Source organism: Miscanthus floridulus, chromosome 3 (genome assembly GCF_019320115.1).
Source record: "Miscanthus floridulus cultivar M001 chromosome 3, ASM1932011v1, whole genome shotgun sequence".
NCBI classification, from domain to species: domain Eukaryota; kingdom Viridiplantae; phylum Streptophyta; class Magnoliopsida; order Poales; family Poaceae; genus Miscanthus; species Miscanthus floridulus.
This window is the reverse complement of record NC_089582.1, coordinates 93,715,689-93,728,054: the sequence shown is the minus strand read 5'-3', so window position 1 is coordinate 93,728,054 and position 12,366 is coordinate 93,715,689. Positions and strand designations below refer to the sequence as shown.

Genomic DNA, 12,366 nt, shown 5'->3' with positions numbered 1-12,366 from the left:
CAACGAGCTGTAAAATGACATAGCCACTAAATTATACACCCACAGAAACTTGTTTGGTGATCATGCGTTCCCAATAGACCCTAATATATACTACCACATATAAATTGAAGGGATTAATCAATTTTTGTGAAAGTGACATAACGATGAAATAGCGAAAATAAGACAAGCAGGTAAGCTAACAGTTTGAAAGCTATTTGACGCCTGCTGTATCCTATTAACACATCAACTAGCAGCTGCACCTTACATACACTAGACAGCAATGCAGGCCAAGGGAGATCTTCATCTCACCTTCCAACTAGGACCAGCAGCTAAGTATTTAATCAGATTGTTAAACGGAAGTTGCTACACTTGGCCTACTTGTGTGTATGCCATACCTAGACATACGTACACACAATCCAATTTAGTTAGCCACTAAAGTTTCTCATCTGTTTCCGTGTACTTGCATGCTTGTCTTGTGACAAGAAGAAGCAAACATATATATAAATCTTGCAAGGTGCAAGGAAGCACAGCTAGCTACCCCGCCCCTAGTGGATTGCCACATCAATCTTGTGTGGTTTGTGGTTGGGCCTTTGTCTCATTAGCCGACATAGATCCTGCCCAAGTGCAGTTGTCCCACGGATTGCCCTCTCATGTGGGCAATCATGGGGAGCAAGCCACAGACACACAAAGGTTGCAAAGGTTGGAAAGCATGCGAGAGGTGTGCTACCAGCAAGCACGAAGTGCATCATTGAGAACATGAGAAGACCAGCAAAGAAAGAAAGAGAGAAAGGCCGCCGGCCAGCCGACTTGAAACAAAGCCATGACCATGAGTAGTCGTAGCTGTTGCTTGCTCCAACTCTCCTCTAGCTGATCACATCTCACATGTGTGACAAACAACAAGCAATCTCTGAGACAAAAGTTGCCTCTCCATCGATGTGTGTCGTGCATGCAAACTTTGATCAAATTTTATTTGTGTAGTGTCTCCTGGATAGATGGACAATAGTGAGGCAGCAGAGCCTGCGGGCACTTTCTAGTCTAGTAAGGACTGCAGTTGCAAGGAAGATGGCTTTTGCAATGCAGTCTGTCTCCATCCTATTCCTATCCGTGTGTAGGATTGGAATGATGGGTGGGTGGGGGGCGAGGGGAATCGTTTCAGGAGGCATGGAAAAAGGAGGCTGCTGTCATGGAACACTAGTTCTTGTTTTCCTGTCTATCGACTCTCGCTGCTGCAGGCGCCTTTTAGCGGTGACTGACAACCTGGCCCCGGCAAATGGCAAGTCTGCTCATGGAGGAGAAGCCATCAGAGTGTTTGACTGGGGAATCACTTTCAGACACCTTTTGTGACATACAAGTTTAATCAATTAACCGTACCCCGAGATGTCTGTTGAAGGGACTTGAAGGACATCATCAAAGTGCTAGCAGAACTAATAAACTACAACTAAAGTGTGGAATTTTTGCTCATAACTCAACATCCTGAAAGTTATTAGTTTCCATTGCTCATCACTAACAAAGGTGATGTATCCACTACGCTGGAGTCTGTAGTAGTAACAGTCAATTCCCTTATGTACGGCTACGGATACCATCTTGTAAGTAAGTAAGACCCCACCCAGCACACACTAAGAATTTCATGAACGCAGCTCAGCTCGCTTCAGTTGATTTATCTACAGGCATTGTGAGACTTTATTTTGTGCCGTGGACTAAACTAAACACTAGGAAATTCTAGATGGTGTATGTAAATAAGTCCACGAGGATTGTGGGGGTAAGCCAAACCAAATCGAGATCAAGAGACAGATGCGTGGTTCATAGGCACTGTGAGACTTTTGTACCGTGGCCGTGGACCTTTTTACGGTGCCCCCTTACCTGACGAGCAGCTGCTGACCTAGCTGTAGCTGTAGGCTTTGTTCTGGAAGCAAGGCCAAGGCCCCCTGCTGCGTGCCTGCGTATGCGTATCTGGCAGCATCACGGTTTGTTGCGGGTTTCCGCATAGAGATAAACCAAGTTGCCATCAGCATTGCCGTTGCGCCTCAACTCCATGCAGATTTCGGGCGCTTGGTTCACACACACAGCCATCTATCTAGATGTCCAGATGGATGGCAACGGCTCTTATCCTCTCTCTCTCCCCAGGTCCGGGGGGCCAGGCCTTTTCTTCGCTGAAACGGCCATGGCGGTGGCGTTGCCATCTTTGCAGGATCCAGACGAGCGCGAAATCGTTTTTGTACTCTTCTGCGAGGAGAGCACAAGTGGCTGAAACTTCAAACTGATGGCAACATCCTTGTGCTGCTGCGCACGTCGATCTACTGCTCTTGTGATATTTCTGCATTCAATAGGACATTTATTCTTTTTTTAGCTCAAATTTCCTGAGAAAATGGAAGTCGAAACGAAACAGGGGTTACTTTCTGATCTGAACAATAATAAGTGGTTGCATGATTCACCAAGCTTGCTTCGCTTTGCCGCGCAAGATTCATTTTTTTTCAAAAAAAAAACACTTTCTTACACTTGTAGACTTGTGCCAATTGTTAGGCTCGGATATTCCTTGTTTTCGTTGCATCATCTCTGTTTTTTCTCTGCGAAAAAAACATCCGTCGCGTCATCTACAAACCAAAGAGAAATGCAATTCCTACAAAAAGCCCAACAAAGTAACAAACCGAAGCCTACAGTACGTAACCCAGCCCATTTTTAGCCCAATCAGCAAATTTCACGCCGCGGCGGCCTTATCACACTTGCCTCCAAAAGTCCAAACCATCGAAGCACCAGCCAGCCCAAAGGAAGCAAAAGCAAGCCATGGCGCTGGCGCACCGGACCAGCAGCGGCCACACCGCCTCGCCCTCCAGCACCGCCTCCACCTCGACGGCAGCGGCGGCGACCATGATCGCCTCCTCACCGGCACCGCCGTCACCCGTGGGGCCTCCGCGTCCCGTCGGCCCGTGGGGCCCCAACTCCATCTGCCGCACCTGCTTGTCCGACTTCGCGGCCGTCCTCGTTGTCCTCGTCTGCTTCTCCTGCGTCGGCCTCTGCATCCACTACGCCGCGCGCGTCCTCCTCCGCTGCCTCGACCGCCGCGCCGCGCGGGAGGCCGCGCAGGCGCAGGAGCCTAAGCCCCCCTCCGACGCCGACGACGCCGACGGCGCCAGCCCGGTGGCCGCCGGCGTGTGGGCGGAGGCCGAGTGCGCCATCTGCCTGGCCGAGCTGGACGACCTCGAGGGCGGCGGTGAGCGCGTCCGCGTGCGCGTGCTCCCGGCGTGCGGCCACGGGTTCCACGCCGCCTGCGTCGAAGCGTGGCTCGCCACGCGCGCGTCCTGCCCCACCTGCCGCGCGCCGTCGTCGTCCCGGTCCCGGCCACCGTCGCGGACGACGAGAGCGCCGTAGCCAAGCCAGCCGGACCAGGCAGGCTGCTGCTGCCTGATTGCTCTGTGCCTCTCTATGACACGTACAAGAAGCGACGCCAAGTAGCATTACTCTGGAGCAAGTTCTGCATGCTACCGTTGTCCATGGTGTTTGTTTGATTATACGTAGTGTATGTAAATGCAAATTTAACTGCTGGCAGCAACTAGTGGAATTACGGCTCGGATCATCTAGTATCTTCCATTTTCATGCATGTAAAACTTGTGTTGGTCGGATTTGATTCTCATTAGTTTGTTGTATGGAATTAAATTTAGCTCGTGAATCCTTTGGTAGCGCGGTCATGCAATCGTGCACGCATATTAGCCTCGCCATTGTAGTGCACAACTGACAGCGCATGCCTGCCATGCCGCTGCGGATTCCCTGGAGGCACCAGAGTGACGATGAGAGCATGGAAAGATCACAAAAGCAGAGAGTAGCCTAGCGGCCGGCTAGCAGTAGACATGCTCTTGGACTCATCTGCGTATTCATTTTTTTGTACTGACCTTTTTTTTATTCCAATATCTTTTCTACTGTCTGCTGTACCTTTTGAGCTTGTTCAATCAAATTTTACTTTTTAGTGTAGGCCCTTGGTGACACAGCTTCGTCCGTCGCTTCCGCAAACGACAACAGCAGGAGGCCGCCGGCGACGTCTGCGACTGCAACGACCCCGAGTTCTCGCTGCGACGGCGGCACGTCACGGCGTTCCTGCGGCTCCTGCACGAGCTCCGTGACCGCCAGTTGCAGTGGAGGCTGCTGTTGGGGTCAGGGGTCGCCCTCAAAGGCGACCAGCTGACCCCTTTCATTTGGGGCCTCTTCATGGGCGCAGCTAGCGGCGGCGGCAGCGAGCATGGTGTGGCGCTGGGTGACTACTTCCTCGGCCCTGGCCTCGACGCGTTGGTGCAGCAGCTCGCCGAGAACGACGCGGGGTGGCAGAGGGAACGCCGCCGGCCAAGGCAATACCGACCGTGGAAATCGCCAGTGGCAACGATGACGACACGGCCAGCTTCCCTGCGCTGCTGCGGCAGATGCGGCGATCTGCTCGTGCTAGGGATGCAGCGTGTGCGGATGCCGCGTCTACGCAGGCCTTTGCAGGCTGATGCAGGCGGCCCGTTCCAGCCCCTTAGGCTTTGCAGGCTGGGCTGCTTAGGCCCGCGTCACTTGAAGCAGGAGCCCGCAGTGTCCGTAAGGGCTATTTTTGCAGGCGGGCCGAGCAGGCTAGCAGGTCGGCCCGCAACTGCTTGCATCCTTACGCAGAGGCATGTGATAGCCTGCAGAAGAAGTAGTAGAGGAGAACACTCAAGAGCGCGTTGTGGCCGATGGATGGTGGTCTCGGGGAGGGGAAAAGGTGCTCTGCATGCCCACTCTTTTTGCTGTGCAGGAGCAGGATCAAAGGATAGGCGGATGGTGGCCTTGGAGAGAGAGAGAGAGAGAGAGAGAGAGAATAGTAGTTCTATTTTTTCTCTGTCAACGTGGAGTCTACTGTGTACCCGAGGCTAATGCTCTATATGCCTGCGTTGTACGTGCCCTTATGCTCTGTATCTTGAGCGGGCTTATTGCTTTATAGCCCATGGTCCATGACTTCTTAGTTTCCGAAACTGCTGGACTTATACAGATTCCAAAGAGCGATCGAACTTTAATAACAACAACAAAAAAACATTACCGGGGAAAGACTAGTGGCCATACACATACATTACAAGCGTACGTTTATAAATATTTCATTTATTTCGAATGTATTTTGCGTTTGTTCAATCAAAAGAGAGTAGTTTTTTTTAGTCTCTTGTACCTTTTGAGTTTGTTCAATCAAATTTTAGTAGAGGCACTTGGTGACGTGTCAAAGGCCCATTGGTAAAATAAAACTATTTTAAACAACTCAAGGAGAGGGAAAACAAGAGTGAACTACTCTCTTTTGACGACCGTGGGCTTACACTACCTCTCTGCCCTTCCTAGCATTGCGAGGTCAAGGCCCGTTATGCTCCGAAGCTCCATTTTTTTTATGACAGCTCCGAAGCTCCATTGGACTTGTCTTCAAAACTGTTGGACTTGTCCATTCAAAAGAGCGATCAAATTTAACAACAGAAACCTTTTTCTCCAGATAGCAAACAACAAAAAACTGCAATAGTTCACCCTGTTAATCATAATACGACTAGTCTCAGTGGGAATTTGTGAATTTCATGAGAGTCTCATGGCATTAAATAAAGAGCTACCAACTTAAGCAAATATGTTGGCATAACACCATATATTAATAAAAGAGAGGCGATCAAAATTCCATGGGGATGAACTAGTCTACGTCATTTCCAACATATGGAAGTTTTGGAAATAGGACATGAAAACAAGTGTACCATAAGAAATAATAGAAATAATTTTGGCAAGAAAACAGATGTACCGTAAGAAATAGCACAAATAAACACCTATTTACTGCATATGAAACAAATTAGCACCTAGTTTTTAGAGGAGTAAAAGCAACAAGGGGATCACTATGGCCAATTTTTATCTAAATTTGGTTTCCGACTAATAATTACATTAAATAGTTGTATGTGGGTAGTAAAAGGTGATTTTCTTCCTCACCTATTAGTAATTACATTTTTTTTAGCAGAACCTATTAGTAATTACATTGCTCGGCTTTTTTTAGGGGACTACATTGCTCAGCTAATGGGCTATAATTTAGCGTCTAGTCGATATCCAAACGGGCGCTAACGCTGATCGCCGAGAATATTGGAAGGCCCAAGTACCAAAGGATCACTATCCCTAAGGCCCAAGGTTTGTTTTCTCCTATGGCCCAAGGCCCATGGCTTCTCATAATCATAACAAGAACGACTGACCAAAGTTTCTACACCTACAGCACTTAATAACACCAATAAAAAAATTAACTCCATCCTAATATAAATAATATAAAGAATTTGACCCATAAACCTAGACAATTATTACTATGCACCTAAACAAGTAACTATTCTAGACGTTTGGATGAGCACGAGACTTCCATTACGGAGGCATGCAGGCTTTTAGAGTCATGTTTATGTTTGTTTCTCATGGGTGGAGTTTCTCTTATGGCCTTGGATATTTGGTTTGGTGCCCTGATTTTATTTTTAGTGTGAGTTTGTAATAATTGATCTGACGATGAAGCCGGAACTTTTGTTTTCATTATCTAAACAAAAGTAATGATGATCACTTGATCAGCATGTAACGCTGTAGCACCGGAAGTACATGAAGACTCCTTCAGATGTTTCAAGTTACAGAAGTAGCAGAAGGTGGTAAATGAACACTTCGTTGTTTACTTCTACGGCACAAATTAACAATTTTAACACATCAATTACCATTCTACCTTGGCTACGAAAGTTACATATACTGTAAATTGTAATACTGATGTACATTGTGTCGGCACGAAAATTCGTCCAGTCGGTGTAGAAAGTGACCAACTAGTAAATATTTGTAGTTTTGCTGTACGTTGTGATCGGAGGTGGCCTAGCGCTCAATGACACAGGATTTATACTGGTTCAGGTAACGTGCCCTACGTCCAGTTGAGGTCGGTCGGTGACTTTATTCCTGAGCCCAGACGCTCGAAGTCTGTAGTGGGGGTACAAACGGGAAGGAGGAAGAAAGAGGGATACAAGAGGTTCGGTCGGCTTCGACCGGAAGGGTCACGGTCGGAACTGGGTGGTCCTGCGGTTGGGAGTGTTGATGTCGATCTGGTGAGTCTGAGCTTGAAGAAGTCGATCTCCCCTCGTTGGAGGGAGCGCATCCCCCTTTATAGATGAAGGGGATGACTTTTTACAGGTGAGAGGGAGAGAGTACAGACATTTCTAAGCCTTGCCGCCTACGGTAATGAAAACTGGATAATGGTTGAAGCCCCCCAATACTGTCGATGCCGCTGTAGGATGTCAGATGTGCACGGGAGGTCGAGCTATCTTCTTCAGGAAGGATGACGCTGGTACCTACAAAATACCTCTGGATGCCTAGTGGCATGTGAGGAGCTGCGCTATGTTCACCCGGGATGGCAAATCCTGGAGCCCATACCGCAATCGATGTCCAGAGACACGCGGAGGGGGCTTACCATATGGGAGCCTCTAGCGGCCCCTACAATACTTTATGTTAGGGTGGCTGTAGAGCACTGTTTTGTGCAGGGTATGGTCCCTGGTATAGCGGTTTTGACTTGTGATCCATGCCTTGCCTTTCTCCGCACGTCTTCCTTCTGAGCGGGGTGTCCCCGGTCGGATGGCTCCAGTCGGCCCTTAGTGCGCCGGTCAGAGAAGAGCGGTGAGCAGGCTTCCCACGAGCCCGGTCGCGGGGTCGGAGTCGTAGGCGGTCCTTGGGTCAGGCTTTCCGAGCGGAGACTGTGCGAAGGCAGCCGGGACCTGACACTAGCGCTCCAATTAGAGAGGCCGTTTCGGAGTTGCCCTGAGCCTGGGCTAGTGCTTCGGTCGGAATGGTGGGCCGAAGGCGGCCAGGGCCTGAAGCGAGTGCTCCGGTCTGTCGAATTAAGATTCTTGGGCCGGTCCAGAAGAAAAGAAGTCGCCCTCTAGGGCTGAGCCCTGGCGTGGAAGCCGGTCTACAAGGGACCCCGGGTTTACGAACCCGACAGGAGCCCCCGAGCCCCCAGGCGATTCGAGCCGAATCATCCGGGGGATTTTTTTCGTTTGCCGGCGGGTGCGCGCGAGCGCACCTGCGGGTGTAGCCCCCGAGCCCCCGGGTGGTTCAGGCGGAACCGACTGGGGGGTTCTTTGTGCGGTGTCTGTGGGTGTGCGTGTTTTGATTTTTAAGACGTGGTTTTGTTCAACCATGGCGTCGTTGTGCAGCCGAGGTGTTTTTAAGCACGGAGATTGGATTGAGACAGAACTTAATGATCCCGACGTCGGTGCACGCCGGGGATCGGACGAGGAAGTCTTTAGTTTTGAAACTAGCCCCGGTGTCGGTGCGCACCATGAACGGAAATAACTTAGTTTTGGATGCAACAGAGTTCAATCTTTGGCGTCGGTGTGCGCCGTGGGATCGGGTAAGGTGGAGTCGCAAGCAGACCTAGGCGTTGGTGCTCACCGTGGATCGGGAGATTTAGTTTTAGTTAGTGAAGCCGTCTGAAGCCGTTACGCGAGTTTAGGAGTCGCGGTCCCAGGAGCCGTAGTCGGATGTCGCCGATCCTGTCGACGCGAGTTTAGGAGTCGCGGTCCCAAGAGCCGTAGCCGGATGTCGCCTATCCCGTCGACGTTAGTTTAGGAGTTGCGGTCCCAAGAGCCAAAGCCGGATGTTGCCTATCCCGTCAATGCGAGTTTAGGAGTCGCGGTCCCAAGAGCCGTAGCCGAATGTCGCCTATCCCGTTGACACGAATTCGGAGTCGCGGTCCCATGGCATTTAAACCCCCGAGCCTTGTCGGGCCTTCGTGGGGGTTGTGAGTCATTTTTGCGCTACCCCATCTAGTTCCTCACAACCGGAGGGGCTGAGTTTTGTCGCCTGTCCCGATCGCTCGGGCTCGAAGACTAGCTCAGCGAGCTCGCTAACGGGTGTGATCGAGTGGAATCCAGGTCCGTCGTTCATGACAGGGTCAGCATAGCCCTCTTGTGGCATTCCACTACTCCTTTACCTGCAGCCCGACAGATGCCTAGGTCATTCCATAGATCAACCCGGGTGGCCTAACAGCCTCCCCTCGATGGAGATTCTATGGACTTGGCAAGAGGTTCAGGATCGAACGAGAAGGTTGAGATGGCCCGGTTTGCCAGACCGGGCAAAGGCCGCACGGTGCTCATCTACGGTTTTCTCCCCTAGCTCTGTTCGGTTGCTCATATCAAATGAGGCAAGCCGCCGCTTCGTGGCGCAACACGGAGCGTTCTGATGCATTTCGCTACACATGCGATGCTTAGTTCCCGAGCCCCCGGGCGGTTCATGCCCTAACCGTCCAGGGGGTTTAGGCGTATGAGATGAATGCGCGTATGGATGTATGAATGATTTGTAATGAAATAGAGGGGTGTTGATGGTGTTTTACCTTGAAGACTGGAGCGACGGGGTTCGAAGAGCTCCGGTCGGAAACGCCCGTCCGGGACCTTGATGACCTGAGAGACGGGGTTCAGAGAGCTTCGGTCAGAAATGTCCGACCGAGACCCGTGCTCGCCATTCGAGACAGAGTCAGCATGGCCCGCATGGGGTGCCCCTTCACTTCCTTCCTGTATCTTAGGTGCTTATCCAGGGTGAATCGATCGACTTAGGAGGCTGGTTGGTCTCTCGGCGGAGATTTCATGTGGTGGTGCCTGCACGACTGGAGTGACGAAGTTCGAAGAGCTCCAGTCAGAAACATCCGGTCGGCACCTATGCTCGTCAATCGTGGGTTAGCCCTTATGTGAATTGTATGTATTAATGAACACATGATCACCTTGATGACCTAAGAGACGGGGTTCGGAGAGCTTCAGTCGGAAATGTCCGACTGGGACCCGTGCTCGTCATTCGAGATAGAGTCGGCATGGCCCGCATGGGGCGCCCCTTCACTTCCTACCTATATCTTAGGTGCTTGTCCTGAGTGAATCGATTGACTCAGGAGGCCAGTTGATCTATCCTAGGTGACTCGATCGACTCAGGGAGGTCTAGTTGTCTCTCGATGGAGATTTCGTGTGGTGGCGCCTGCACGACTGGAGTGACGGAGTTTGAAGAGCTTCAGTCAGAAACATCTGGCAGGTACCTACGCTCGTCAATCGTGGGTTAGCCCTTGTGTGAACTGTATGTATTAATGAACACATGCTCACCTTGGTGACCTGAGAGACGGGGTTCGAAGAGCTCCAGTCGGAGACGTCCGACCGGGACCTGTATCTTAGGTGTTTATCCTAAGTGAATCGATTGACTCAGGAGGCCGGTTGGTCTCTCTCGGTGAAGGTTTCACCATTGGATCTCTCTAGGTCACGCCTGGGGAGATGGGGAGCCGTCCACGTGTGGTGACGCTTCAGTTTTTGTGCCCGATGTGCGGTAGTGGCTGGTCATGCGGTAGTGGTGGGCCATGTCCCAGTCGTGTCCCATCTGATCAGGAGCCGTTCCGTCGTGCTGGGCATGTCTTGTTGATCAGGGGGCATCCCATCTGCATTAAATGGGAAGAGAGAGAGAGAGTTTCTCACCCCGCCGCTTCGCCTTCTTGATCGGCATGTCCTTTCCTAACCGCTGCCCCCTTCCTTTAAGTAGGAGAAGAGAGAGGGTGCTCGCCTCATTCTTTTACCTGTTCGTCGTCTACCGCCACCACCTTTCTTTTTCCTCCTCGTCGAGAGCGTTCTTGAGAGCTGCGGAGGTTTCTAGGAAAGGAAGGGGGAGAGGGCGAGCGAGAAGAGAACACACTGATCCTTTTTGCGAGTCGGAGCAAGATGTCGGACTAGAAGTTGTCCACCGTGAGGAGGTCGGTGCTGGAGGCCTTCGTCCAGAAGGGGTTTCTGCTGCCATAGGAGGTGGCGCACTAGAGGGTCCCCGAAAAGGAGGAGTTCCCGCAACCTCGTTCCGACGAGGTGGTTTCATTCCTTTCCTTCCATGAGCGTGGCTTGGGATACCCCACGCATGGTTCCCTACGCGGGCTTCTCAACGAGTGGGGCCTGGAGCTGCAGCATCTCAATCCAATAGGGGTGCTGCATCTCGTCGGTTATGTTATTGTCTGTGAGGTTTTTCTTGGGATGGAGCCACATGTGGATTTCTTCCGGTGGCTCTTCTCCCTGAGAGCCTTGATGGCTGGGGACTCGGCTGAGATCACGCCGATGGGATGATTCGCCCTGCAGAGGAAGCCATGCGTGGGAGACTCATATCCCGAGTACCTCCCCTGTGACTCCAATCGGGGGTGGCATGGGGAGTGGTTCTATATCAGGAATCTGGTGGCGGCGCTATTCCTGGTGTTCACTGGTAGGAGGCCGGAGAAAAAAGAAAGTTGGTCGTGGGGCTATGCCAAAAAGGAGAGGCACAAGGTGGGAGTCATCGAGGCGGAGCTTCGAAAGCTCATGAAGAGTGGTCTCAATGGGGTGCAGGTGTTTCACACCCTATACCGCCACCGGGTCATGCCGTTGGCGGAGAGGGTGCGGTCGATGTGGATGTACGACGGCCTTATAGACCCGGACCACACGTCATTGGAGGATCTACCGGACGACGAGGTCTGGAGTCGCATTGGCCGGGTGCTGCAGTTGAGGCCTAGGGAGAGGGTCGAAGGGAGGCCCATACCTTTCAACTCTTCAATCGTGTCCTGCCTGGTTTGTTCCCTTCTCCAATCTACGCATTTTTCTCTACTTTTCCCATTTCTTGATTGGGGGTCGTATGTTCCGTTGGGGCTCGGAAAGTACAAGTCCCAGCCGCACCTTTCTAAGGGACCAGAGGGCCAGGCCTGGCAAGCCGCTCAGAAGGAGGTGGCAGACGCCTGAAAGAAGAAGAGAACCAAGGAGGTTCAGCGGAAGAAGAGAAGAAGAAGGAGGTCGCCCGACGCGTGAAGGCCGGGGAACATAGGAGCGACATTGAGTTGGAACTCGTGTCGGATGATGCTATGGATCTAGATGACATGGTCTTCTCCAACGAGGAGGAGAGTCAGGGGGTCATTGCGACCTCGGTGGTGCGTCGCGACCCTGCGGCAACGTCTGCTGGTGAGGAGCGGGAGGCCGTGTGGAGCGTGGAGGTTCCTACGTCGAAGAAGCATGCGGCCAGCACGGACACCGTTAGTGAGTGAGGGGCGAAGCGGACGTGGTCACCACGCCCCTCGGTGGCGTTGCCAGCTTTGTCGTCGCCTGTGGCGGACGTGGCTGGATGAGCCGGGCGGTCCGAGGAGCGGCCCAGCGACCGCGCGGCGACGGGGCCAGTGCTGACGCCGAACTTGTGGCCAGAGGAGGCCCCACCTACCGTGGGTGCGGCTGAATGGTCTAGGTGGTCTGAGGTGCAGACTGGCAACCGGCCGACGCGCGACCCGTAGTCGGGGGACGCCCTGGCCATTGCTCCGGTCGGGGAGCCTCGAGCCAGAGGTCGTAGCGACCTATAGGCCGGGCAGGAGCGGGTTGGGTCAGCTCCAACCCTGTTTGAAGTGAG

General features: G+C 52.2%; 1 protein-coding gene across 1 annotated transcript; it reads left to right on the top strand.

Annotated features, from left to right (window-relative positions):
- The first annotated feature begins 2,712 nt into the window (after positions 1-2,712).
- LOC136546151 (RING-H2 finger protein ATL79-like) lies at positions 2,713-4,842 on the top strand. Its single transcript, XM_066538122.1, has one exon. The coding sequence runs from the start codon at positions 2,761-2,763 to the stop codon at positions 3,343-3,345; it is 585 nt and encodes a 194-aa protein (XP_066394219.1). The 5' UTR covers positions 2,713-2,760; the 3' UTR covers positions 3,346-4,842.
- The last annotated feature ends 7,524 nt before the right edge of the window (positions 4,843-12,366 follow it).